The sequence below is a fragment of the Mustela nigripes genome, chromosome 16, assembly GCF_022355385.1.
Source record: "Mustela nigripes isolate SB6536 chromosome 16, MUSNIG.SB6536, whole genome shotgun sequence".
Classification (NCBI taxonomy): domain Eukaryota; kingdom Metazoa; phylum Chordata; class Mammalia; order Carnivora; family Mustelidae; genus Mustela; species Mustela nigripes.
This window is the reverse complement of record NC_081572.1, coordinates 44,402,297-44,427,264: the sequence shown is the minus strand read 5'-3', so window position 1 is coordinate 44,427,264 and position 24,968 is coordinate 44,402,297. Positions and strand designations below refer to the sequence as shown.

Below are 24,968 nucleotides of genomic sequence, written 5' to 3'. Positions count from 1 at the left end.
TCTCGCCGCTAGGGGTCAGGAGGTTACCGCTTCAGGGTGGAAGATGGGCCCGTCAGGGATTGGCTAGTGTGGCGGTGGGAGGCGGGGTTGGAGGAGGATGCAGCGTGCCGTCGGGCGACTTCCTGGTGAGGGACACCAGACTTTGGGATCACTTTTTCCTGGGGGGTGGGGAGGGGCATCAACGATCCCGTCTTTGTGTGGGGCTGACAGACCAAAGAAAAGATGCCAGTTTGAGGTCAAAGGCAGAGCTGATGACTGGAGCTTCCAAAAGAGCTTTAAAAGAAATACAATCTGCAAGGGGTCAGGAGCAGTGCCAGAGTCCTGGTGAAGATTCCCTCACTCCCTGGGGGGTGCGGGGGTGGGGGGGTGCTCCTCTCTAAATGCCCCACCCTCCACTTAGGCTGGTTGTCCAGAAGACCCATCTTCCATCCTGTCCCTGTGGTCTCCTGGGACCATCTTGCAGGAACAAGTCTACCCTGGCACAGCCTGGGGTGGGCAGTAGGGAGCCCTAAATGGGCTTCTTACACTCTCTGGGCCCCAGTTTCCCTGGTAGACTCATGGTCCCTTCTAGCCTTGTCATTCAACATTTCAGTATCTTCCCAAAGCAGCACTGCAGCTCCTTTCCTAATGAGGCCCTCCAAGAGGCAAAGCTAGCAGGTATCCAGGGCTCACAGCCAGGAGGTCCCTCAAAAATAAGCTGTCTCTTTTCTTAGTCCCCCAGAGGTTCCCCCCATTCTGGCATTGTGGAGAAAAGAGGAGCCCTTGCCTCAACCCCCAGGAAGAGGAAGGCCTGACCCACAGACGCAGAGGTTAGGGAGGGATAGCTGAGTTCTGGGCCTGGACAGTGGGGACCTCTGAGAAAGCTCCAAGTGGATCAGTGATTTCAAAGCCATCTAGGGGATGAGGCAGCTCTCATCAGGCATCCCCTTCATCAGAGCTTCCCAAGTCTTCTGTTTGCTGAGCCCTCCACAGCCCAGGAGAGAGAGGACTGGGGAGTATGATCTCCCAGACAACCAGAGGGTGTGGCAGTCACAGGACCTGGGCTGAGGCCTGGTTTGCCCTTTCCCCACTGTGTGACATTGACAAACTACTCAGCCTCTCTGAATCTGTTTCTTCATCTGCCAAATGAGGACAAACCCACCTCCTAGAATTGTGAAAAATTCATTAAGACAGTGCATGTAAAACCCTTAACATACACAAAGCCGCCTCAAGGACAGGAAAACCAAGGCTCTGTGGCCAGCCAAGTTGCCAGGTGCGGTGTGGGGGCTGGAGTGCTGTTGTCCCAGCAGACTGGGAAAGGGCTGATGGGCACTTGGTGGGATTTGAATCATCACCCTAGGCCTCAGATGGTGATGTGCTTTGTGTCTGCAGCAGGCAGGGCTGAGCCCCAGGCAGGCAGCTAACAGGACAGACCTCTGGTGCAGGAGCCCAGCACCCTCCTTTGCTTGAAGCATGGTGTCCAGAGCTCTGGGCTGGGGGTGAGGCAGGGACCTGGAATCCTGGCCTACCCCAGCTGTGGCAGGGTTGGAGGCCTCACTCAGGAAGGTCACTTTCCCTCTCTGGGGCTCTGTTTTCTGTTAGTGCAGTGCTGGGGCAAACAAAGAAATTCCCTGGTTCTGCATTTGTTCATACAGCAGTCTTGAAGGCCCCTTAGTAGGCAGGAAAAACTTGGGACTTCACATCTTGGCCCCCAAATTCCGATGCCCTCAATCTGACTCAGGGTGCCAGGCCCACCAAGCAGGGTGTTTCTCTCAGCTCTTGGAGCGAGGAGCCAGCCTCATAGGCCTCTCAGAAAGGAGGCCCTGGACTGCCACCCAGCACTCCTGAAAGGGACATCAGGGGCCACAATAAGGCCAGGATATGTGGGCATTCACCCGGATTTCTCACTCCCCAGGCCTGAACTCAGATGTGGGGGGTGGGTGAAAGGAAGAAGAGGGTCAAGATGAGGACTTTTTGCTTCTTTTCATGAAAAAAAAAGGGGGGGCTGGGGACCCTTTTCTTGATTACAGCTGACCTCATGCTTAAGCTGAGAGGCAGAATCCATCCTCCAGGTTCCTTGGGAGGAGCAAGATTAAAGGTGGGAGAATTGGGTCTGAAGACTGAACTTAACCATGCCCCAAGATCAGTTTCACCACAGTGCTTCCCTCAGTTCCTCCAAAGCTATGAGCTGGGGCTGGCCTGGCAGGCAGGGGTGGGTGATGTCACTTCTAAGCCCCACTCCTGTCCTAACACACTGTCTCCAGCGTGAGTCCCCAGGTCTTGCACAATGACCCTAGCCCATTCACCAGCCTCTCCTGTCTAGGCTTTTACAGATCATTCCCACGGCACACATTGCCATTATACTTCGGCTGCCCAGAAGCTCCACTCACCCTTCAAGACCTTGCTGAAGCATCACCTCCTCGGGGAAGCCCTCCCTGCCTCTCAGAAGGGTCAGAGTCCATGGCACTCACAGGTATGTCAGCCTGGCCTTGGTATTCCTCATTCCCCATTGTAGTGGTTTGTTTTTAGCTCCTTGATTAGACAAGGAACTCAGAGGCAGGCCCTGGGTCTCATTCATCTCCAATGGGTTGTTGCATCATTGAGTGAAGTGCTTGCCAGTTGCCCATGTTCAGTAAAGTTGGAACTTTACCATACTCCCTGCTCTTGGGTCAGCTTTTTCCCACCTGCCCAGTAATGCCAGAGATGAACAGATGTAGTAAGAACCTCCTTTTGGGAATGATTTCCCAAATCTCCTTCCCCCGCATGCCCCTCTCCCTAATGTCTCTCTCGGGAGTTCTCATTGGCCCTGCCAAAGCGCCCCTGCACTCCTGTTCTCTCAGCCTGGGGTCCCCGTGACTTACTGCTGACCTCCAGTAAGGCCCTCACCACCTGGATGACCCCATTCCCTTCCCTGGGGTGGGGGCCAAAAGCAGGCCCAGCTCTCTGGCCTTGCTGTCCCTAGGAGTGGCTGAGCCCTCCACAGCCTCCAAGCAGGGGCCGCAGTGGCTCAGTGTCCGAGCAGGCACCCCGGCTCTCCCCCGAGATGAGGGCCGAGGCCCTTGGTGGCAGCTGAGGAGGCCCAGGGCCAGGCCGGTGCTGGGCCAGGAGACAGGCAGGGGTGGGTGCGGCAGCAGGTGGGGGCTGGTCAGTCGCTGAGCACAGCCCCTGGGAGCTCGTTGGTGAGCGTGTGCCAGCGCTCTATCCGCTTGTCCTTGTTTTTCAGGCAGTCAAACCAGTGCTTCAGGCGCTCACCCTTAGCGTTGATGCCCAGGACCACGCCGCCTGCAAAAACAGAGCCAAGTGGGTAGCCGGGGACACGGTGACTCCCAGGGGCCTGCAGACAAGTGCTCCCATAAGACTGTCCCTCTGGACCCAGAGCCCCTACCCCAAAACCACCCTCTCCAGATTCTGTATGCCAAGGCTCTACTCTCTACCCTGCCCACCAGACTCTGAGGGTGGGCAGTGGTCTGACCACATGCCACACTCTTAGCCTGCCCTCTCTTCCCCTGCCCAGTCAGGGCCCTGGGATCCTGTCCTTCCCCTCTCCGGGACCGGAGCGATGCATGGGCAGGGGGAGAGGGGGTGAGGGACAATGTCCTATGTTAAGGGCCAAGGGCTGGGCACAGTTCTTCTATGTACAGCCATGAAACTGACCAGGAGTTCAGGGCCACGGGGGCTGAGTACAGGCCAAAGCACTGACCATCATCACCTCTCACCCCTCTCCCACCACAGACTTCTGTGTGACCCTCCCAGGCCTCTCTATTCCTCTGTCACATGGAGTCAGGCTGGATAAGGTCTGAGGCCCCCTGTGTCTGAGGGCAGATAGTCTGGGGAAAACTGGGGCCGTAGAGGCCAGGAAAGGAGGGGCTATGTCCTGGATTCAGGGCCATTGCCCTCTATGAACCCAGAATAGACCATGAAGCCAAACAGCCTTCTCACTGTGTGCTCTTACCAATGAAATCGTTGGATTTTCCAATGTCATAATCCCAAACCGTGACTTCCAGGGTCTTCTTGGCCAGGTCCCCATGCTTAATCTCATAACAGAATTCCTGGTGGCCAGAAGAATAGAGTCAGGGTCAGCACCACAGGGCCTGGAACTTGGACAGGAAGGCTCCGAGGTGTGGCAAGGGGATACATGAGTGGAAGGAGAGAGGAATGGAGGGGAGGGTGGTCAGACAAGGGTAGATTCTCACCCACTCCACCCGCTTCTGCCTGAGAGTCTGGTTGGGGTCCTCAGAGTCCCCTATCCTCCTACCTGCTTCTCTGTCACTGAAGCTGCTCTCTCCAGATCATCCCCCAAGAGCCTGGCAGATCAATACACACATGCTGGCCTTGGTGTGCTTGGCCTGTCTTGGGGGTCTGACTCTGCTCACCACTCCCTTCTTTGTGCAACTCTGTCTTCCACAGGCTCCTGGGATGATCTGACATCTGGTATCCCCTTCACTCAATCACTCGGCTCTGCCCTAGGCCCCTCTGCTCCTCTCCAGATGTATCTGCTCCCCAGGCTGAGGACCTACGGATCCATCTGGACCAGACCTCAAGGCTCTGGGGCATCTCACATTCTCCCATCCCACACAGAGCTTTCTCCATCTCATTTGCACTGCCCTTCTTGCTGTTGGGTGCCCTGATCCCCCCTCCACATCCTACCTTGCCACGTCTCATGAATATAGTCCTCAGAAGAGCTTTGCAGTCTTCCCTGCCCCTCCATCTCTACCACCCTGGCCTGTCTCTCTCCTGCCCCGGGTGGCAGGTTCTCTCCTGGTGACCCCTCCCACCTCTGGGTTCCCACAGTAGCCCTTGGAAAACCCAGTCCCCTTAGTCTCCCTACCCCTAGGGGAGTGCAAGCAACTTCCCAGCAGCTTCACCAGCCCCTTGTACCTCATTGAATTCAGGGTTCAGGGTCTTCTTCTTTACTGCTGTCTTATGTTTAGATTTCTTATCCACATCTGGCTTCAGGTATCTGGAATTATAACCAACCAATGAGAGTGTGGTGAGAAGCTATGGGTACAGCTGGAGCCAGCAGGGCTTGGAAGAGCTTTTTGTTCCCTGGGCCTCCTGTTCCTACCCGTCATAAGCTACCCCAGCACCACTCTGTGGCAAAGGTTAGTGGTCAGCTGCCGTGGGAGAAGCAAGTGGTTCCTTTGTCACCTAGACTTCTGTCCACGCCCATTTCTGAAGTTAACCACGGAGTCCCCTTCTCCCCTGGAGGTTTTTCCTTGTTTCTGGAAGTCTAATTTCATAAAGCTTTCGTTTCCCACCAGAAAAACATTTTTAGCAGAGTTGGTCCCTTGTTAGAGAGGCTCAGAGAGGTAGAGGCATTTGCCTCAGGTCACACAGCTGCTCAGCACCGGGCTGGTACTCAGAAGCTGGGGCAGGAGTTTTTTGCAGAACTTCTTACCCTGTCCCTGAAGAGACACTTGAGAGTGCTTTGGGGGTGGGGCCTACACCTGGCACCCTGCTGGGAGCTCAGTACACTGGGTAGGTCAGCAAACATCTGTTGAATGGCTGAGTCCCTAGAAGTGAAATTACCCACTCAAAGGCACACATGTATCAAACTTCTTCCTTCATTACGCAAAACTGTCCTCTGAAAAGGCCATATAGATGAGGCTCAGTGTGGTCAACAAAGCTGAGTATCATTGCCTTAAAAATCCTTGCTGGTTTGCAGTAATCTCTTGAACCTCAGCCTTAGTAACATATTTATGGGTGGTCTCCGCAGGCAAGGGAAACAAAAGCAAAAAATAAACTAGTGGGGATACACTAAAATGAAAAGCTTCTGCACAGCAAAGAAAACCAATAAATTGAAAAGACAACTTACCGGATAAGAGAAGATATTTGCAAATGGTTTATCAGACAAGGGGCTAATACCCAAAATATATAAAGAACTTATACAACTCAATATCAAAAAAACCCCCAAATAGTTTGATTTAAAAATGGGCAGGGAACCTGAAAAGACTTTTTTTCTTTTTTTAAAGATTTTATTTATTTATTTGTCTGAGAGAGTGAGCACAGGCAGACAGAGAGGCAGAGGGAGAAGCAGGCTCTCTGCTGAGCAAGGAGCCCAACGTGGGCTCGATCCCAGGACGCTGGGATCATGACCTGAGGCGAAGGCAGCTGCTTAACCAACTGAGCCACCCAGGCGTCCCTGAAAAGACATTTTTCTAAAGAAGACATACAGATGGCAACAGATACATGAAACCAATAATCGACAGGGAAATGGAAATCAAAACCATGATGAGGTACCACCTCACACCAGTTAGAATGGCCAGTATCAAAAAGACAAGACGCCAGTGTTGGCAAAGATGTGGAGACAAGGAGGGGCGCCTGGGTGGCTCAGATGGTTAAGCGTCTGCCTTCAGCTCAGGTTATGATCCCAGGGTCCTCAGATCAGGCCCCGCATTGGGCTCCCTGCTAGGCAAGAGCCTGCTTCTCCCTGTCCCTCTGCCTGCTGCTTTCCCTGCTTGTGCTCATTTACTCTGTCAAATGAATAAATGAAATCTTAAAAAAAAAAAAAAAAGGTGTGAAGAAGAGGGAACCCTCATTCACTGTTGGTGGGAAATGTAAATTGGTGGAAAACCACCGTGGAAAACAGTATGGAGACTCCTCAAGAGGTTAAAACTAGAAGCACCAAATTCCATTACTGGGTATTTACTCAAAGAAAATGAAAACACTAATTCAAAAAGCTATATCTACTCCTGTGTTTACTGAAGCATTATATGTAACAGCCAAATGATGGAAGCAACCCAAGTGTCCACTGATGGCTGAATGGAGAAAGAAGATGTGGCGCATGTGTGCATGTGTGTATACATATATGTGTCTGTACACACAGAGCATATGTAGGTGTGTTTGTATAAGCACATGTATACACACATGCACAGCCACTGCAGCAGTAACCGTAGGACCGGGTGAGATACTACGATCTGTGGCAAAATGGATGGACCTAGAGGGTGTTATGCTAAGTGAAATAAGTCAAACACTATAATTTCACTTCCATATGAAATCTGAAAAACAAAGCAAATGCACAAAAAAGCAGAATCATCCTCATAAACGGAGAACAAACTGGTGGTTGCCAGAGGGGAGGGAAAAGTGACCTAGGTTAAGGGAATTAGAGGTACAGATGTCTAGGTATTTAAAAAAAAAAAAAAATCCTTGCTGGTTTGAAAGGCAAAAAGTGGTATCTCGTTACTGATTCTTGTTACATAAATAATACTAGTTCAATATAAACACACTACAGAATAGGTATTGAAGGAAGCTGGGGTGGGAGAGAGAAATGAAGACAGATCCACACAAACACCTGTTCTTTAGCAGCTGTAGGCAGTCATCAATAGCTGGAAATTCACAAAAACCAATAGGAAACGCTTAACAAAATGGCAGTAAGTGCACACCTATCAGTAATGACTTTAAGTCTAAATGGTCTAAATACTCCAATCAAAAGACAGGGTGACAGAATCGATAAAAAGGACTTGACTCATCCATATGCTGTCTACATGATACTCAGTTCAGATTTAAAGACAGAGACCGAAAATGAAAAGATGGGAAAAGATATGCCATGGCAATGGAAGCAGGGGTGAGGGTGAGCACGAGTAGGGGGGCAGCTGGGGTAGCAATACTTACTGACAGACAAGATAGATTTTAACTCAAAGACTAAGAAGAGACAAGGACATTCTAAAATGATGAGGGGGTCAATCCAACAAGAAAATACAATAGTTATAAATATCTATGTACCCAACATTGTAGCATCTAAATGCATAAAGCAAATATGAACAGACATAAAGAAGAAAGTAATATAATAATAGTAGGTGACTAACACCCCAATTACATCAATAGGTAGATCGCCAGGCAGAAAATCAATAAGGAAACAGTGTCTTTCAATGGCACATTAGACCAGACGGACTTAACAGACATGTACAGAGCTTTCCATCTAAAAACAAGACAACACACATTCTTTTCAGAATTCTTTTCAACACACATGGAACATTCTCCAGGACTGATTATCTGTCAGGCCACAAAACATTTAAGGGGCGCCTGGGTGGCTCAGTCATTTAAGTGTCTGACTCTTGATTTTAGCTCAGGTCATGCTTTCAGGGTTGTGAGATGGACCTCCATGTCAGGCTCCACGCTCAGCATGGGAATCTCTCTCTCTCTCTCCTCTCTCTCCCTCTGCCCATCCCCCTGCTCTCTCAAGTTAAAAAAAAAAATACTTAAAAAACTCTACATTTAAGAAGACAGAAATCAGGGGCACTTGGGTGACTCAGTTGTTAAGTGTCTGCCTTCGGCTCAGGTCATGATCCCAGGGTCCTGGGATCGAGCCCCACATGGGGCTCTCTGCTCAGCAGGGAGCCTGCTTCCTCCTCTCTCTGCCTTCCTCTCTGCCTACTTGTGATCTCTCTCTGTCAAATAAATAAAATCTTTTAAAAAGAAATCATGGAGCACTACGTCAAAACTAATGATGGGGACACCTGGGTGGCTCAGTTGGTTAAGCAGCTGCCTTCGGCTCAGGTCATGATCCCAGCGTCCTGGGATCGAGTCCCACATCGGGCTCCTTGCTCGGCAGGGAGTCTGCTTCTCCCTCTGCCTCTGCCTGCCATTCTGTCTGCCTGTGTTCACGCTCTCTCTCTCTCTGACAAATAAAAAACAACAACAACAAAAAACTAATGATGTATTGTATGGTGACTAACATAATTTTTGAAAAAAGGAAAATAAAGAAATGAAGGAACTGACCGCAATACAAATGATTACAAGAGATTACTATGAAAAATTACATGCCAACAAATTAGACAACCTTGCAGAAATCAGTAAGTTTCTGAAAAGCATACAATCTTCCAAAACTAATGAAAAAGATAAAAATCTGAACAGACCGATGGCTAGTAATGAAGTTGAATCAGCAATCAAAAAATCACTCCCAACAAACAAAAGTCCAGGACCAGATGGATTCAGAGGTGATTTCTACCAAACATTTAAGGAGGAGTTAACACCTATTCTCTTTAAACTATCCCAAAAAATGGAAGAAGAAAAGTCTCCCAATACATTCTGTGAACACTGTATTAGCCTGATACCCTAACCAGACAAAGACACTCCAAGACAAACCCACAGCTAACATCATATTTGGTGAAAACCTGAGCGTGTTTATTCTTAGATCAGGAACAAAACAAGGGCACTTGTCATTTTTATTCAACACAGTACTAGAAGTCCTAGGCACAGCAATCATATAAGAAATGAAAAGGTATCCATACTGTTATGGAAGAAGTAAACTGTCACTATTAGCAGGTGACATGATTCTATACAGAGGAAACTCTAAAGAGTCCAGCAAAGAACTGCCAGAATAAGTGAATTCAGTGAAGTTGCAGGATACATAATTAATACACAGAAATCTGTCGCATTTCTATGCACTAATAGTGCATTAGCAGAAAGAGAAATTAAGAAAAGAATCCCAGATGGGGCACCTGGGTGGCTCAGTGGGTTAAAGCCTCTGCCTTCAGCTCAGGTCATGATCCCAGAGTCCTGGGATCGAGTTCTGCATCGGGCTCTCTGCTTAGCAGGGAGCCTGCTTCCTCCTCTCTCTGCTTCTCTGCCTACTTGTGATCTCCGTCTGTCAAATAAATACATAAAATCTTAAAAAAAAAAAAAGAAAGAAAGAAAGAAAGAAAAGAATCCCAGGGCGTTGAGCCACCTGGGTGGCTCAGTCAGTTAGGTGTTTGGATTGATTTCAGGTCGGGTCGTGAACCCAGGGTCATAAGATTGAGCCCCATGTTGGGCTCTGCACTGGGTGTGCAGCCTGCTTGGGATTCTCTCTCTCCCTCTGCCTCCCCAACCCCTACTCACGCTCGCAAAAACAAACAAACCAAAACAAACAATATGGTACTGGTACAAACACAGGCACATACATCAATGGAACAGAATAGAGAGCCCATAATTAAACCCATGCTTAGATGGTCAATTAATATAAAACAAAGGTCTCTTCAATAAATGGTGCCGAGAAAACTGAACCACTTTTTTTTTTTTTAACACCACATACAAAAACTCAAAATGGGTTAAAGACTTATAAATATAAGACTTGAAACCATAAAACTTCTAGAAGAAAATGTAAGCAGCAATCTCTCCGACCTTAGCCTTAGCAACATTTTTCTGGACATGTCTCCTTAGGCAAGGGAAACAAAAGCAAAAATAAGCTACTGGGACTACATCAAACAAAAGAAAACTATCAACAAAATGAAACTTACTGAATGAGAGGATATTTGCAAATGATATATCTGTTAGGCTGAATACCAAAACGTATAAAGAATTTATGCAACTCAGCACCAAAAGTAGCCGAAGAAAAAGGGAGCAGAATAGTCTGTTTTTTCAAAGACAACACCCAGCTGGACAACAGACAGGGAAAGATACTTGACATCACACAGCACCAGGGAGATGCAGATCAAAACCACGAGGAGCTGTTGCCTCACGCCTGTCGGGATGACCAGTATGAGAAAGATAAGGAGTAACAAGTATGGACAAAGACGTGGAGAAAAAGGAAACTCCATGCACTGTTGGTGGAGATGGAAATCGGGGCAACCACTGTGGAAAAGCATCTAGAGGTGCCTCAAGAAATACCAAGGGGAGGGGGTGGCTGGATGGCTCAGGCGATTAAGCATCCAACTATTGATTGTGGCTCAGGTCGTGACTTCCGGGCGGTGAGATCGAGCCCCGAGTCACACTGTGCTCAGTGTGGACTCTGATGGGGATTCTCCCTCTCTAAATAAAATCTCTTTTTGACACAGAGAGATCACAAGGAGGCACAGAGGCAGAGAGAGAGGGAGAAGCAGGCTCCCTGCTGAGCAGAGAGCCCCACGTGGGGCTCAATCCCAGGACCCCGGGATCATGACCTGAGCTGAAGGCAGAAGCTTTAACCCACTGAGCACCCAGGCACCCCTAAATAAATAAAATCTTAAAAAAAAAAAAAAGCATAAACAGACCCCCATAAACACAGAACAAACTGGTGATTGCTAGAGGGGAGGGAGGTGGTCACAGGGATGGGAAAAATGGGTGAAGGGAGGTGGGAGGCACGGGCTTTCAGTTCTGGAATGAAATAGGCCCAGGGATGAAAGGCGCAGCACTGGGAATGCAGTCAGTGCGGCGGTGACGGTGTTGTATAGTGACAGGTCAGTTATACTTGTGAGCAGAGCGCAGTGTGTAGGGTGGTCCAGTTACTATGTTGTGCACCTGAAATGAATGGAACGTTGTGTGTCAACACTACCCACCCCCCCACCCACCAGAAAAAAAGGAAAGAAAAAGAAAGTCAAATGTGCTTCCACATAAAGCGAACTGAGCAACAACTTGTGGTGTCTCTACGGACGGGTATTTGGAGAGAACCACGTGGATGCAAGCAGCTGGATTCAAAAGGCCACATACGCAGTTTGCTTTTATAAGAAAGTCTGGAAAAGGCAAAGCCATCGGGACAGAAAACATCTCAGTGGTTGCCTGGGGCTGGGGGAGCTTTTTGGGTGAAAAAAAGGTTCTGCATCTTGACTGTGGTGGTGGGAACGAGATGGCACACGTCCTCATCCTCGGACCTCCACAAAGGGAGAAACCTCCAGTGTGCAAATTCTACCTCAAGGAACCCAACTTTTAATCCAGCCCAGGACCAGGCAAGTCCTGTCAGCCTGGGCAGGTGAACACGGAGCAGATTTTAAAACTTCACCACCATTTTGGCTTTGGATTAGCTTTCCTTCCGAATGGGAACTCCAGCATCACAAGTACAAATGCGGGCACTTTGCTGCCCGCCCTCCGTCCTGCCCCAGAGACACGGCAACTGTGGCATTCTCTGCAGAGTCTGTGATACACAGATGTACAGACGCCGCCTCATACTGTGCGTACTGTTCCGGAGCCTGCTCTTGGGATCAGTACGCTTGGAGAGCGGTCCGTGTTCATTCACCCAGTCTGAAGGGATCCATCCCAACGGCATGCGACTGCATTATATGCATGTACGACTATTCCCCTGCCGACGACTGCTTGGCTGTTTCTGGTGTCCTGCCACGATGGCAATGCCACCGTGAACAGCACTTCACCCCTACATGAGTTTCTAGGACACGGACCTGGAGGGGAGATCATGCAGTCCGAGGGAGTGTACACTGGCCTTGCTGACTGGGTGTTACCGACCTTCCCTCCAATGGTTGTAAAGTGTCTCCTGCTGATCTCTGGAATGGTCATGGCATTTCCTCACAGTGGTCTCTAATCCACTGGAATCACGGTTCTGCAAACGGTTGATATGGGGACCCAATCCCCCCGCCCTTTTTTTAATGTGGAAAGCTGGTAGTCCTCCTGGGGCCATGTGTGGGGAACAGCCTTCCCCCAGTGACCCCAGTCAGCTTCCTGTTGTACCTGGCACTGCTCCTGGGCTTGGTGGCCTTGGAGTTTTGTTTTGTTTTTTTAAGATTTTTATTTACTTGACAGATCACAAGTAGACAGAGAGGCAGGCAGAGAGAGAGGGAGAAGCAGGCTCCCTGCTGAACAGAAAGCTTAGGGCTTGATCCCAGGACCCTGAGACCATGACCTGAGCCGAAGGCAGGGGCTTAACCCACTGAGCCACCCAGGCGCCCCTTGACCTTGGAGTTTTAAGAAGTAACAGCTCTAGGAAAATCCGATTCAGAGGTTGTAGAATGTGCCCTTTTAAAGCATACAACTGAATGGCTTAGTCCATTTAGAGTTGTGCAGTTGTCACAGTCAATTCTAGAACATTTATTCTCCTCAGGAAGAAATCCAGGTGCTCCCTCTCCACACCCCCACCCTCCCCCAGCCCCTGGCAACTACTAATCTAATCTGCTTTCTGCATCAATGGATTTGCCTATTTCAGACTTTCACATAAGTGAAATCATGTAAGGTGTGGTCCTTTGTGTTTGGTTTCTTTCAGTTAGCATAATCTTTTGCAATAATCTTTTCAAGATTCAGAGATGTTATACCATGAATAAGGACTTCACTTCTTTAAAAAAATTTTCTTAAGAGAGAGTGAGTGACCACAATGTGGGGATGGGGTGCGGGAGAAAGAGCATCTCAAGCTCCATATCCAGTGTGGAGCCTGACAAGGGTCTCGACCCCACAACCCTCAGCTCAGGACCTGAGCCAAAAATCAAGTCAGCCACTTAACCGAGCAAGCCACCCAGGCACCCCTTCACTCCTTTTTATAGCTGAATAACATTCCATCCTGTGGCTGTTTCTCCAATCGTCAGTTGATGGACATCTAGGTGGTTGCCTTCTGTCTACTGCGCATAATGCTGCTACAAGCGCGCATGCGCGAGCGTTTGTGTGGGCAGGTGTGTCTGTGTCTCTTGGGTAGGTACCTGGGAGTGGGATTGGTAGGTCACACAGTAACTACATGTTTAACTTCTAGAGGAACTGCCAGCCCGTTTTCCAAAGTGGCAGCACCATTTTTGTGACAGGATTTTATTTCTTTACTTAAAAATAAAATCTTTGGGGCACCTGGGTGGCTCAGTCATTGTGTCTGCCTTAGGCTCAGGTCATGATCTCAGGGTCCTGGGATCGAACCCTGCATCGGGCTCCCTGCTCGGCAGGAAGTCTGCTTCTCCCTCTCCCACTTCCTCTGCTTATATTCCCTCTCTCGCTGTGTCTGTCGGATAAATAAATCCTTAAGAAAAAAATAAAATAAAATCTTTCAAAATAGTTTGTACACCCAGCATGGGGCTCGAACCCACAACCTCGAGCTCAAGAATCACTCACTCACTCACTGAGCCAGCTAGGTGCCCCTGTAGTAGGATTTTAAAACTGACAGAGAACAGCGGCCAGCGGGAATGGTAGCCCCAGAGTCATGCAGTCGGGAGCCCTGGCCTCCCATGGCCTCCGGCACCTGGAGCTCCTCACTGTCCCCTCAGGCCAAGGTCATCCCTGTTGCTGTGTCTTAGCTCCTTTCTTCCTCTACCTAAACAGGAATACCTCCTTTCCGTGGAGCCAACTTCCTCCCTGTGTCCCCTCCTCCAAGAAAGTCTCACTGTGAACCCAGAATAATATCCATCTTTTACTTGCGGAAGGCCCAGAGCACTGATGGTGCTCGCCATGCTGCCTGCTTCCTTCTTCTCTGAAGGGCTACAGCACACGCCTTCCTCTCAGAGCAAGGACCACAGCCTCACCTGGGGCCCCTGTTGCCTCGCACAGGTCCCTGACTTCGAGTTTCTCGCCAGCACCAGCGGGAGCCCCGCCAGGAGGGTGGGCGACAACACCCGCGGCAGCAGCATGGGGCTGGGTGCCCAGGGGCAGCACTGTGTCCCGGTGGAGCGTGTTCATGGATCTCCTGGCCCAGGCCCACCCTCTCCTCCAGCCTGCTACGGCCCCTCCTGAGGTCATAGTCAAGGTGAGGTCTGAATGCAGAGTCTGGAGCAAACTACTCTCTCTGTATGACCTGGGATGCCACTCAAGTTCCATAGGCCTCAGTTTCCTCATCTGTGAACTGGGGCTGACCAGCCTGAACCCACAGTGCTGCCAAAGGAGCACAGCAGAGGACATGGCCCCATGGGTGCAGTTGCCTGCTGTGCTGCCGGCGCCGTCAGTGTTCGCTACGCTGAGGGGATGGGGGAAGGAGATGGCTGGCTTGGGCCACACACTCACGTCTTCACATAGGGGTCCGAGTAGCCGTTGGCGTCCATGGCAGCCAGGTGGGCGCAGCGCACAATGCCAACCAGCAGGCCCTGCTTCTGTGAGCTGTACTTGAGGGAGATCAGGATCCGACCCCGTTCCTCCAGGGACTTGTCTTCAGTCTTGTCCACCTGTTGGGCAGGAAGACACCTGGCGGTCCTCACCTGCTCCCATGCCCTCCCTCAGCCATGGGCGACTGAGGTGGTCCTGGGGCTGGGAAGGCCAGTCACCCTGGCCTCAGCCCCCTGCAGGTGCCTCCTGCAGCCCCCTTGGGGAGCACCCAGAAGACAGAGCTTTGACATACTGCCAACCCCAAGGGGGGCAGGGAGACAAGTAGGGGCTGTCTAGGCCTCAGGGATCAGACCTCAGCTGGAGGTGCCCCAGCTACCCTGAGAGTTTCCATTCCTTACCCTCCTGAGGCCACTTTCCACCGCCTGGCTCCTGCTGTTCTGGAACTCCTTCTCCTTACTCCGTCCACCCTTGGACACCCCCAGCTAGAGCCCCAAGGGCCCCTCCTTATAAGGGCCTCTCTGAAGTCCCAGCCATGTCCCTTTGCCCAGATGGTCCTCTGTCACTAACGTGATGCCCCATGGGGCTCCTCAGAGGCAGGAGCCATGCCTACACCTCTCTGAAGGTGGAGCTCCTGGGAGGCCAAGGGAGGGCCACCTTCCCCAACTCCCACACCCGGAGCAGATACGACTAATTGACGCTGCATTTACTCTGAGTTCAAATGAAGCCTCAGCCCCTCTCAGGGCCGGCCGCTGTTATAAACGGACCTGACTGGGCATGCGAGATTGGACGACCCGCCCCTCTGGCCTAGGGCTTTGTGTGGATAGTCTCCCTAAACAGTGATCTCGTGCTAGTTTGGGGGCAGCGTGAAAATTAAACATCATAAACAAGCAGGAGTGTTTTCAACCGTCTTTCTAGGGATAGAACATTATACACTGGGTCATTTCCTAGGAAGCCCGTGGAACTGGGCGCTGTTCAGTCCTCACTGAGGACTAATGTTCACAGACCACACAGTCTAAAATGTATCACCGAAGTGTCTTTACGGTCACGGCAATCCCTAAACTGCACTCCCGCGGTCACCATATGTTGCTGGGTCCAGAGCGATGAGCCACGAGCAAATTCAAACAAGGCAAGCCCACATTCCCACCCAGCCACGTGCGGGAACATACCTGTGCGCACACGCATTCTGCATCCCCGAAAAAACACACATGTGCGCACACACACACACACACACACACACACACCCCTGCGCGCTCCTGTCCCCACACAGCTGTGTGTCATGCTGGGGTTCAAAACTCCAACACCACTACAGTAGGAGTTGATGGTGTCTTCAAGTGACACAGATCATTTGGAAAAACTGGGTTTTGGTTAGTGACAGATAATAAACTAAAAAAGGTTATACCCATCATACAAATGTCTGTGAATAGGAAAGAATGTGACAAGGGAATAAAATTTGATCAAGTTATGCAAAAAGGCAGAGCTGGGATTCTGGCTTCAGGCCGACTTGTTCCCAGGGCTTGACTTGGCCAGCCTGCCCCAGCCACATGTCCCAGTGCCCAGGCCCCACCAGGGAAGGACAGGTTGGCCACTGGGCTCTATCCTCTTGAGCTTTCCCCTTGCCCAGGCCTCTAGGAGGGAAAAATGTCCTAAAAAGAGGATTGTGCCCTGAACACCGGGCTGCTGGAAGGTGTCAGGACCCTGGGGCCTCTTGGTCAATGCCTCCCAGTCCTTCTGAACAGGGCCAGGCCTCCCAAGAGATGGGAACAGGGAGGGGGAAGGAGGAGGAGCGAGGGGGAGGGAGGGGAGACACAGATGGACCGTGTTTGGGTGGGCTCAGCTGCTGCAGACAACAGGAAACATGATTGCTTTTGACATTATTTTTTTAAAAATTGCAATTTCTAGGCAAGAATTATTTTCTGTCTCCTCGAGGTAGCTCACAGGCACCTCATGCCCATCCTGTTCTAGTCGAGCTCCGGACCTCCCCAGCTGCTCCTCCGCAATGAGTGACCCCGCATCTGTCCAGGTGCTTGCCCCCCCCCCACTCTGGGAATGCCTCATCTGCCAGCACACTCTGCCAGGATCCCACACTTCTCTCCCTCCGCTGGGGCTCCAGCCCAGGTTGGGTCAGGTTCATCCCCTCACAGCCCTCCGCACCCTCAGGCTCCTCTCCTTCTCAGCCTGCACCCGGAGAGAGCCGGTGAAAATAGTGAGAAACCCTTGTCCCTGCCCGGCCTCACCCAGAGGCATGGCTTGCTCCCAGCTCCCCTGCCCACCCTCTGGTCGCCCCCTCCTAGGACCCAGTCCCATCCACCCCCGGCCCTCCGCAGCAGGCGTCTTGCTTGTGCCTCCCACAGGCTTACCACCTGCTGCGCTCTCTGCCAGGAGCAGCCCCCGAACCGCCATTGAAACCACTGAGCTCTCAGGCTTTCCTTCGTGACCCCGCTCACTGTCTCACATGGGCTCTGCCTGGGTCATTCACCTCGTCTGGAGTTGGTCTGCTGCCCAGGCTGCGTGAGGGCGGGCATTCTGGTCTGCTCCCCCCACACCTGAAGCCAGGCCAGGCGTCGAGTGGGCGCTCCTGGCAGGGAGGGCCCCGCATGGCCCGTGGGGCCCCGTCACCCACTCACCGGCAGCTGCTTCTCCAGGCAGATGCTGAACGTCTTGGTGTGGTTGGCTTTCAGCTTCTTCAGGGGCACACGCGTCTCCCCGATGAACTCGTTGTGACGGAATTTGTCCTCATCGCACACAGAGATCCTGGGGGACAGGAGGCACGGTCAGCTCTTCAGACACACGGCGGGGGGTGCTCCCACTTTGCTTCCAATGTCCGTAGGGATTTTGGGGGGGCTGGAGGGGGAGTGGGAGGCAGGGCAAGGCCCTGCAGGTGAGGGGTGTGGGGAGCAAGGAGTCTGGGGCCCTCACCCACCGCAGGGTCTTTCGAATCATGTCTTCGTCCGTGATCCCGTAGTAAGTGAGGGTCTCATTCCACGTGGGGTTCAAAGTATTTCGGAGAGTTTTCGTTCTGAGTTTATTTGCCTGGTGAGAGTGGAAAAGGTGCTCTTGGCATAGGGGAGCTCAAGAATGACGGCCCTGGATGGCTTTGCCTGGTCCCCGGAAACTGAATGTGCCGAGGGGAGTGAAGGTTGTTACTCGTTTTTTTTTTTTTTTTTAAAGATCTTATTTATGTGACAGTGAGCAAGCACAAGCAGGGGGAGCATCAGGCTCATTGCTGAGCAGGGAGCCTGATGTGGGGCTCAATGTCAGGACCCTGGGATCCTGACCGGAGCCAAAGGCAGACACTTAACCAAACTGAGCCCCCCAGGCGCTCTCAACTGACTTTAAAATACAGAGATTATCCAGGTGACCTGGGCAGGGGCAGGCCTCATGCAGTGTGATTACAGGGCCCTGGAAAGCAGAAGAGGCAGGCAGGAGAGGAGCGTCAGAGGGACACAGAAGGACAGAAGTCCCAGACAGGCGCTGGTGTGGAAGATGGAGGAAGGGGCTGAAAGCCAAGGAATGCGGGTGGCCTCCATGCCGGAAAAGGATGGGAATCACTTCTCCTCTAGAGCCCCGCGACAGGACGGCAGCCCCGCCACAGCGTATTTGACCCATGCCGGAGCTGGGCCGGCCTCCAACCCGCAGCCCTGGAAGACAGGACACGTGTGTGGCAAGCCACTAAAAGTTGGGAGATAATGGCAGCTCCCGGAACATTAATACCAGAGGCTCCCCACTGCTAGCCCCCAACTGTGTGCTGGGGGGGCGGGGGGTCTGCAGGAGGGTCTGGGGCTGCTCTCCCACACATCTCCTTGCTTCTGTGCAGGCAGAAAATGCTTGTGGGATGGCATGTCCCAGCTGCCCCACTGCCTCCCCTCCTTCCCCTGTGCTTCTCGGACTCTTGGTCTTTGGGCTCCGCACGTTCCTGCCTGTTCAGACTCTGCGCACCTATGTCACCTGCCGGAGCTCCACACAGCCTAGCAGTTTACTCCCCCTCTGTGAGCTCCAGGCTCCTGCTGTAGGAAAGGACATAATCATCCCTCTTTCTCAGCGTGGTTTTTTGGGGACCTTCTTTATTAGAAGCCTGCTTTGTAGAAACCACTGCCCTATGGGGGGAATCCTGTCTGTGTGTGAGGGTCCCTAGGACTCAGTCTTTTGGTATTGCCTGTTCTAGGGGCCTGGAGTCTAGGGACTCACAGCCATTGAGCTCCTGAATTGGGGACGCTGCCCTGGTCACATTACTCTCACAGCCTGGGGACTCCTACCTGCAACAGGGGGCCAGCGAGGCCTGGAGCGGTGAGCAGCTTCCCTGGGCTACCGCTCTGCCTTCCCGGAGATGTCACCTGTCGATGTCACCAGCCCTCCTGGACTGGTGGGGAGCCTCAGCCCTTACACACTGGCCCAGAGGGTTTGGGCCTCGGACTCAACTCGGGTCCCAGCTACTCATCTGGCCTAGAAGAGTCCGTGGCAAGGGGGCCCTCTGCCTAGGACGGCATTCCCATTACAGACTCTTATCATCAGCCCACTTGAAGGGATCCCCCAGCTCTCGGTCTTAGAAAGAGGCTGGGATGAGACCATCAGCCATTGGGCTCTGCTCCTCACGCTCCGATGTCCTTCATCCCATGTCCCCCTGCCTCCCTCTGATCTCTCAGAAGCAAAGCTGCTAGTCTCCCGTTGACCCCCATCCCCTCCCCAGCAATGGGGTCCACATAACCTGCCCCTTGAAAAGTGCGGGTCCCAGACCCAACTCTGAAAAGATGATCTAACCCTCCCTCCCAAGAAATTAAGATTTAAACACCACTGACTTGTAAGACACATGTAAGAATGTCTAAACAGTTTTGACCTTTCAGTGCTGAAGGTCACCTTGATGCTTTTGTTTAATAGCAAATCTTTTCTTTAAAAAAGATTTTTTTCCTAGGCACCCCATGTGCTTGGTCGGGCTGCTGGGTCACCTAGTATAGGAACAAGGGTTCTGTGGCGCAAGAACTGGGCAGAATCTATCCACTCCATCCCCCTTTGTGGGGTATCACGGGGCGGCCCATCAACATGTTAAAGGCTCTGATAAGTCCTAGAGTAAAGGAACCTGTTTAACAAGGCTTCCTGGTGTTATCTGGCCACAGAGCTCTTTATTCCCCCACACATAGTGACCTCCAACCCAGTCTGTTTCTTATAAAATGCTGGCCTAGAATTCTCTAGAGGGTTTCCCCACTTCATCAGGCAAGTCGTGCCAACTGGAGGGTCCCAGGAAGCCTGGGGGCTGTGGGGCTGGCCAGGTGCTCTGAGTGGTGGTAAGTCACTGAGGTCCCATCAGCTGGGTTGGTCTGGGAGCAGGCACGGGAAGTGTGTGCCTCCCTGTGCGTGCCGAGCTCAGCGGGGGCCCCAGGCACCACAGTCTGTGCTGTTTGGCAGGCCCTGGGGCGGACCCCTCACCTTACTGGCTCCTGGCAGCAGGTGCAGCTTGACGTAGGGGTCTGCCAGCCCGTTGTGGTCCATCGGCTTCAGGCCCTGAGTGGAGGGGAACGGCAGAAGCTGTGAAATGGGAGCTGGAGATAGAGAGAGCAGCCAGGGCCTCCGGGCGCCTCGCAGGGCACGCATTCCTTGTCCCCAGGCCTCCTGGCTGGGTCCATTCAGAGGTCCCCTGCAGCCCATGCTCTCAGAACAGGGAAGATGGCTCAGTGCTGGTGTGCTTCCCCTTCCCCCCAAATGTCCTGGCCCTGGGACAGGGGTCTCAGGGTGTCTTTGTCAGACCAGCCTTTCTCTTTCTAGTCTCCTTTTCGTGGAGGCCAAGTGACTCCCCCTTTTCTGAAGGAGGTCCTCATTATCCTGCTTCGGGGAGGCCCTTCTTTCTTCCAGATTCCCCTTCCCCCCACTCCCCAAATATGGGGACTTCCCTCACTGACCCTACGTCCACATGACCCTCCGTCCACTCATCGCCAAGGTTCCCCTCTTTACCACAGGAAAAGGTTCTGGGTCCTGGAGACCAGCCTCAGTTTCTCTCTGGATCTGCCACAGCTCCCTGCTGGCCTGAATCCGAGGAGGCCACACAGCGTGGCTGGCCACGGAGGGTCTCTCCACAAGATGGCACCCCTCACTAACGCGGAACGACCAGTCAAGCGCACACAGCCAGGGAACCAAGGGAACGGAGAACAGACGGGGGCTTAGCTGACCTCATGACTGCTCTGAGCTCTGAAAATTGTGCTTTTTCTTCTGCGGTGGTTCGCAGGCGTGCGGGGCAGCAGCATCACAGAACTGCCCAGCCAGCCTCCCAGGAGAACGGAGGCGCTCACCCCCCACCTTGGTTTGGTTTGAAGAGCGGCAGGGGGGGCGAGGGGGAATAGAAGGGGCTGAGACAGGAGGTTGGGGCCTCCAATCCCCCCTGCTGCTCTGCTTCTGGGAAGGAGCATGCAGGCTTCAGAGCCAGGCTGACTGGGGCCCAGATCCCTGCTCCTGCTCGCTTAGCCGGGAAGGGGTGGAGGTGCTCTGTCCCCAGAGCCTCAGCTTTATGGTCTATAAAAGGGGTTACTGGTTCCTACTTCCCAGAGGTGGTCCAGGAGTAGAGGTGGCGATGGTGACAAAGGACTTAGCCCTAGGCCATTTGTGCCCCTTCCCCACGTGTCAGGCCCCTTGGAAGATGCCAGAAAGGTGGTGGAGGATCAGTGTAGGGCTCTCTGAGCTGTGTGGGAGCTGCTGGGGCTCCATGGCCACGTGTGCCCCCATGGCAAGGAGGTGGCCCTCCCAGACTCAAATCCCTCCTCTCTCCCTCACCACCTGTCCCTGACGTGCCCAGGACTGGCCGGGTGGTCAGCACTGTCCCATCCCTCTGGGCCTGAGCTCCAGGGTGTCTGTGTTTGTGTGGGCAGGGCTGGGCCCCTGCCACCAGGCAGTCCTCCAGGACGGCGGCTGGGACTGAGCACTTACAGGGCTTGCAGCCACCACCCAGGCAGGGTGATGAACCTGGTTCTGCTTCCCTGCAGGGCAGTGGCCAAGAAGGGCCTGGCCGCCGTTCCTCCCATGCCTGCACCAGCCCCACCCCTGCAAAACGGGAACTCAGCAGAGAATGACCTGGAGAACAGGGCCCTTCTATGGCTTGGGGTTCTCTCCTCCCCCACCTCCAAGGCCCTGAGTGACACACCCCAAAAGACACTCATGTGCACACAGAGACCCACGTGTGCCCCACCCCTTCCAACCCCACAGCCCTTCTAGAGCCTGGGTAGGGAAGGGAGAGCACACAGCACAGAAGGGGCCTGGTGTCTGGGATGGTGGGTGCCTGGCAGCAGATGCCCATTCCCAGTTCCCAAGCCTGGACAACCTCTACAAAACTAGGGGGAAGGGGAGGGAAAGGGCTCTGCCCGGGCCCTGCAGGCTGCCCTCCACCTTGGCCCCCTGCCCTGGAGTCACAGTTCTCAGCTCCTTCCCAAGAGGCAGGTCTGGAGCCCTGGCCTCACAGCCCAGGCAGCTCCTGAGGGGAGGGCAGGGCCAGGACAGCTGGTGGGGGCCTCTGGGGTGCCTGAAGCAGACACCGCTGTCTACCACAGTGGCGGTCCGGGTGTGCTGGCGGAGGCCGGGTGGGGACATGGGACACAGAACCAGGCAGCCGGCCCCTCAGGGTGGGCAGAGCCCTGGCTAGGGTGCTGAGGGGCACAGAAGCACACAGCTGGGATGGACCGTGGGGTCTGGGCCCAGGCGGCTCTGCTGGAGGCTCCTTGCTCTGAGCCTGAGCCAGACCCCTCCATGGCTCTACTGGGAGTCCCACTAGGCCGCGCTACGGCCCTTACCTTGCGCGAGAACATCAACTTTGGCACCTTCCTCCCAGAGGGATGGATGCAGGGGGCGAAGCGAACAGCATGGCTAAAGAGAGAGCTGAGGCCCACCAGCCCAAAGGGGGAGATGCTCCCGCTCAGGCCCAGAGACCCAGGAGCCAGACTGGGGCCCTGAGCCCACAGGAGAGGACTCTCCTGCCTGGAGGAGTCTGGGGTGCTGGGAATGGCAGGAGGCCAGAGGCAACCAGTCCAACCCCCCACTTGGCCACCAGGACAGACCAGTCACCGCTCCCCTTCCCGCCCCCTTCCCACAGCCCCTCCCCAGCTCTGCCCCCTGCTACTCCGCCTTCCTTCTCTTTCTCTTCCTGCTTTTTTGCTCTACTCCTTCCCTGAAGGTCTATCCAGCAGGGTTTTTTTTAGAGCAGTGAATTGGAAAAGAATTCCCTCCCTGCCCTGCACCCACAAGCAGATGCCACAGAGCCTGGACAGGAACCGGTGGTGAGAACAGGCCTTCGGACCTCAGCCCCTCACCTCCACCCAGGGCCCTGGACCCCGGGGACCGTGGGGGCTGGCGGGGGCCTACCTTGGCCTTGCTGATAGTGCAGTGGAGGGCGTTGTTCTCCTGGTCATAGAGGAGGCTGAAATCCAGCGTGCCCAGGGCAGCTGCGGACAGAGGGCTCAGGTAACTCATCGGCCACCCAGTGGGCGGGGGAGGGTCACCCACCCACAGCCGCACAGCGCCTGCCATTAGCAGAGCACCTAGTACATGCAAGCCCTCCACTCAGTGCCCCAGTCCCACCAGCCCTGGGAAGTGAGCACTAGCCCCCTCAGGTTCCAGAGGAAGGAGAAGTGGAGGCTCAGTGAGGGGGGCTCAGCCCCTGCATGGTGCTGGGGTGCCTGGCCTGTGGCTGGTCCAATGTTGTACTTCCCCGTACACTCAGCTAAAGGTTTCTGTCCTCCTGCCCTCCTTGTGTAACCGTCAGTCTTGGTCCATGCCTTGGTTTCCCTGACCTGTTAAATGTCACAAGTTGGGGCACCTGGGTGGCTCAGTGGGTTAAGCCTCTGCCTTCGGCTCAGGTCATGATCTCAGGGTCCTGGGATCAAGCCCGGCATCGGGCGCTCTGCTCAGAAAGGGAGCCTGCTTCCTCCTCCCCCTCTGCCTGCCTCTCTGCCTACTTGCGGACTCTCTCTCTCTGTCAAAGAAATAAAATATTTTGGGGAAAAAAAAAAATGTCACAAGGGTTGTGTGAGAGGGCCTTGAGAGAAGCCCTGGGGCCCTAGCTGGGCTGACTGGCTGATCCACCCCCAGCAACCCTCAGGACTGCAGCTCCCCAGTCTCTCTGGTCCCTTGGGGGATCCAGGGCAGGCAGCAAGGAGGCAGCTAGGTCCTGGCCCTGCTCCCGGCCAGCCTCTTAGAGGCAGCAGTCGATTCCCTAGGGCTGCGTGGAGCGTGCAGTGGTAATTGGGTGCACCTGTAGCCCTCGGGGGCAATCACACAGGGCAGCTGTGGCCAGTCCTGTTCCTGTGGCTCCTGGCGTAAGGGCGGGGGTTGCAGGTGTGGGGGCAGGCCTCAGGGGCAAGTCTTGGACAGCAAGTTGCGCACTGACAGGAAGTCTTTAGAAACCCAGATCCTGCCAGACTGCTGGGCTGCTCAACTGGCATCCACTCATTCATTCATCCATTCTTCTTTACCAAGCCTTAGCATAATCAGGTGGACTCCAGGGATGAAAATATCCCTAAGGCGGGGTTCCTGCCCCAAGGAATCCTATGCTATTCTGCCCCATGGCGTAATGGGAGAAACAGATGAAAAGAATCAGCCCTAGCAGAGTCTGGTGAACCAGGAGTGAAAGGGGTTCAAATACGCCTTGCCTGGCTGTGAATGGGGGCCACCAGGGGAAGGCTCCCCAGAGGAGGTGATGCTTCATCTGGGCCATGAAAGATGAGTATGAGTCGGCCAGCGCATAGGGGTGCCCAGGGGGAGGGGCATCAGACCTTAGGCTGGTTGGAGGAGGGGGGCTGGGCACTGGGCGGAGGCTGGGGGGAGGGCGGGGCTCTGTTCTTCAGGCCAGGGGCACCCAACATGGTTCTAGATTCACACAGAGCTCAGCCACACTCTTCTCTTTACATCTGGTCCATGGCTGCTTTTGTGTGCCAAGGCCAGAGCTGAGTTGTCGGCCCACAGATCCCTGGGATCCTGTGGGGGTGGTGGGGGTGGGAGGGGGCGGTGCTAGCATGGCAGCATTTGGCTTTGCGGAGAAATGGGCAAGTGAAGGCCCATGTGCGTGGAGCTGCCCTTTATTCCGAGGTGCGGGCACTGAGCTGCATGTCTTGCTCCCTAGCTCCTGAGACAGGGTTAGGAAGGCACCTGGCTCATCTCTGTCCTTGCACATGTAGGGTACCGAGACCGGCCCTCGGACACCTCACCCCGGCGGGGGTCAAGTCCTGGCCGCATGCCTCCTTGCTGTGTGACTTTAGACAGCATTTGTGCTCAGTTTCCTCATCTGCAAAATGGAGACACGATAGTATCCGCCTCACGGCATCGCGCTGTAACAGCCCCTGGGCTACAGAACATGCTCAGTACGTAATTACAGAAGGAGCAGACCCATCCAGGGG

General features: G+C 53.6%; 1 protein-coding gene across 1 annotated transcript in view; it reads right to left on the bottom strand.

Annotated features, from left to right (window-relative positions):
* Positions 1-1,145: 1,145 nt before the first annotated feature.
* DOC2B (double C2 domain beta) overlaps positions 1,146-24,968 on the bottom strand; it is a 30,316-nt gene continuing 6,493 nt past the window's right edge. Inside the window, exons 2-9 of the mRNA XM_059380347.1 lie at positions 22,939-23,018; positions 20,026-20,100; positions 17,528-17,637; positions 17,232-17,358; positions 14,569-14,726; positions 4,858-4,939; positions 3,932-4,028; positions 1,146-3,261 (exon numbers count right to left, since the gene is read on the bottom strand). Coding sequence (XP_059236330.1) covers positions 3,125-3,261; positions 3,932-4,028; positions 4,858-4,939; positions 14,569-14,726; positions 17,232-17,358; positions 17,528-17,637; positions 20,026-20,100; positions 22,939-23,018 — 866 coding nt within the window. The 3' untranslated portion in view covers positions 1,146-3,124. The remainder of the gene's footprint in view (positions 3,262-3,931; positions 4,029-4,857; positions 4,940-14,568; positions 14,727-17,231; positions 17,359-17,527; positions 17,638-20,025; positions 20,101-22,938; positions 23,019-24,968) is intronic.